General features: G+C 43.4%; 1 protein-coding gene across 1 annotated transcript; it reads right to left on the bottom strand.

Annotated features, from left to right (window-relative positions):
* Positions 1-703: 703 nt before the first annotated feature.
* LOC101823252 (protein tyrosine phosphatase type IVA 2-like) lies at positions 704-2332 on the bottom strand. Its single transcript, XM_005066725.3, has one exon. It carries the CDS (start codon positions 1601-1603, stop codon positions 1088-1090), a length of 516 nt encoding a protein of 171 aa, XP_005066782.1. The 5' UTR covers positions 1604-2332; the 3' UTR covers positions 704-1087.
* Between the last annotated feature and the right edge of the window lie 417 nt (positions 2333-2749).

The following is a 2749-nucleotide window of genomic DNA, read 5'->3' as shown; positions in this document are numbered from 1 at the left end:
GCAGTGGGAGCCCTCTGCCCTGCAGCCAGCAGGAAAGCTGCAGCATGAGGAAGGCTAACAGCTTCCTTGAGTGGTTATGAAGGGTAAAGGTATATTTATTTCTATCTACATGAGGAAGTGACACCTTAGGAGTAAGTGTAATTGAAGAGTTTTTTAGATAGAGACAAAGAAATTTAATTCCCATAAAATATTAAAGTAATTCCTGAATAATTCCCTAAGACATCAAGAAAATGAAAATGTGTTTTACCAGCAGTGCAGACTTCAGTACATTGTGGTCCTCAGTGTTTTATTTCTGTTCAGTGTGTGCTTTGAGTTACTTGCTTCCTTTAGATCTCAGATTTCCTCTAACAACTTGGAGGGGCTTTACTTCCATTTTCCATGTACATTTTCCAGTCAATGCTCAGTATTTTAATATTTTTAGAAACCAAATGGTGGCTGTCTTAAGGTAACACATGCAAATATGTTTCTCAGGACAACAGAGAAATTAATATTCCTACGCAAAATATCAATAGTAAGTCATGACTTATTTACTCAACACACACACACACACACACACACACAGAGTCATTTAATAAGCTATTGGTATTGTACTTAACCCGAGGATATCCCCAGTCAACTGAAATAAAAAATAAAAGTTTCATAAATGTGAGTTGACAAATGATCAGCCCTTTTTTTTCTGCTAATAAAACACCTGAGGCTGGGAGATTTATCAAGAGATTTTATTTAGGTGACAGTTGCGGAGGATGAAAGCTCAAGATTAAGTAACCTCATAGTTGCCAGTCTCTAGTGAGGTCTCTTGGTTGTGTAATAGCATGGCAGATGGTGGGAGTGCTTTTAGCATGCAGGAGCCAGACTCAGGGTTCAGGTTTTCTTTGCTGTTGTTCTGGAACGGGTTAGTTTTTTCCTTCTAATTTTATTTCTTTTCTTAATTTATTCGCTTTATAGAGGGATTTCTCCATTGTTGGTTTGGGCGGCAATTAGTTGAATCCACTACTCATTGATGACACAAGGAAGATTCCAGAATCGCATTCCAGGTGCCAAGAGATCCGGCTCAAGGCCACAGTTGAAGATAGCCTTTGCTTGCATCCTACTGAACACAGCAGTGCACCGTGGAATCCCTGAAGCGCGATCGCGACCTGGTTCGCATCTTGGGTCGATATTGCTCCAAGAAAAGCAGCTGTTTGGTGTTGAATGCGCCCCTTCGTTTCTGTCGGATAAAATGAACTGCGTCTTCATTCTTCATACCACATTCGATCAAAGCAAGTGCCACCAGCACAGGAGCCCTTCCCAGTCCTGCCACACAGTGCACTGCCACACAGGAACCTGGCTCCTCACGGAATTTGTTTTTTATCAGGTTCAGCCAATCATCCACTACATTATCAGGGGGTGGGGCTCCGTCGTTGTAGGGCAAGTCTAGAACACGGATGCCACGGCTTTCAACTAGAGCTTTATCATAGGTGGCATCACAAACTCTGACTAGGATTTTCACTCCATAGTTCTTAAGTTCCTCTATGAACTTTTGCATCGTAGCGTTGGTGGGACTGTGAGTTATCAGGAAACGCATGTTCTCATAGCAGATCTCCACGGGGGCTGCATGATTCATTGTGGCAAATGAGAGTGTGCCTGCGAGCGTGGTGGGCAAGCGAAAACATTAAGATCACCAAAAGGTCTATTATCGTTCTTTATTCAGCTTATTTACTCTGTAGGAAGCTTCTCCAAGATAGGCAGAAGTATTTAAAATTCATTCGAATTCAGTCTGGGCCTCAGCATCTGCAGATGGATGGATACTTTCAAACTTCAGAAACTTCCAGCTACATACGGAGCTCATCTACACCGCCTACATTCAGACACTAGTAAGACAACAGTGGGGATTGTCTTCCACCCGTGTTTACTTGATGCTTGATTTTACCTCTCATTAAAGGAAATATACTTGCAGTTACTTTTGAGGACAGTATCGGTGTCCAGAGTCTTCAAGGTGCAGTTGAATACGGCCCATAGAGTCCCCAAGGTTACTTGTTAGGGAAATTGCTGTGCTGAGCCTGGCAGAAATTGACTCTCAAATTCGGAATCGCCATAAATGTGAAGTGTGTTTTCCACTAAAGTCCTGCGGTGACAGAGGAGCTGCAATCTCCCTAAGAGTCTATGCCCTATACACCCCGCCAGGCCCGCTGGCGGCACGTGACCCTGCGACCATCTTGCCTCCCTGGCTGCCACTGCCTCTCTGCCACTACCACGTGGATGCCGGGAGGGCCTCGCCTTGCTCTGAGCTGGACAAAGCCCCTACCCCAGTGGCTAGCCATGGACACTGCACTCCAGCCAATCGGGCCACCGCTACCCTACTCTTGAATTTATTTATTATGGTTTGCTTGTAAAACAATGAGTTTCATTATGACGTCTTCATCCACATATCATGTATTTACTCGCAGCTGCTGTCTGCTCTATTTTGTCCCTTTCCCACCCTCTTCCCCCTCCTCTCCCTTCTCCCAACGAGTTCTTCCGTTTTCATGTCTTACAGTTATGATCTGAATTACGTATATTTAAATCTATATGATGGAAAATCGGTATTTATCTATTTAATCTGGTTTCTTTTGTTCACTGTGATCCCTAGTTCCAGCCATATTTCTGAAAAAAAATTAGTTTTCATCTTTAAAACTGAGTCACTTCCTCCGGATATATAGACCACGCTTTCTTTATCCATCACTTGGTGACAGACCTCTAAACTGGTTCTGTTTGGTGGCTCTTATTAAGG

The sequence above is a fragment of the Mesocricetus auratus genome, unplaced genomic scaffold (genome assembly GCF_017639785.1).
Source record: "Mesocricetus auratus isolate SY011 unplaced genomic scaffold, BCM_Maur_2.0 Super-Scaffold_6730, whole genome shotgun sequence".
In the NCBI taxonomy this organism is placed as follows: domain Eukaryota; kingdom Metazoa; phylum Chordata; class Mammalia; order Rodentia; family Cricetidae; genus Mesocricetus; species Mesocricetus auratus.
Note: the sequence above shows the minus strand (reverse complement) of the source record. Positions and strands in the feature narration are given on the sequence as shown.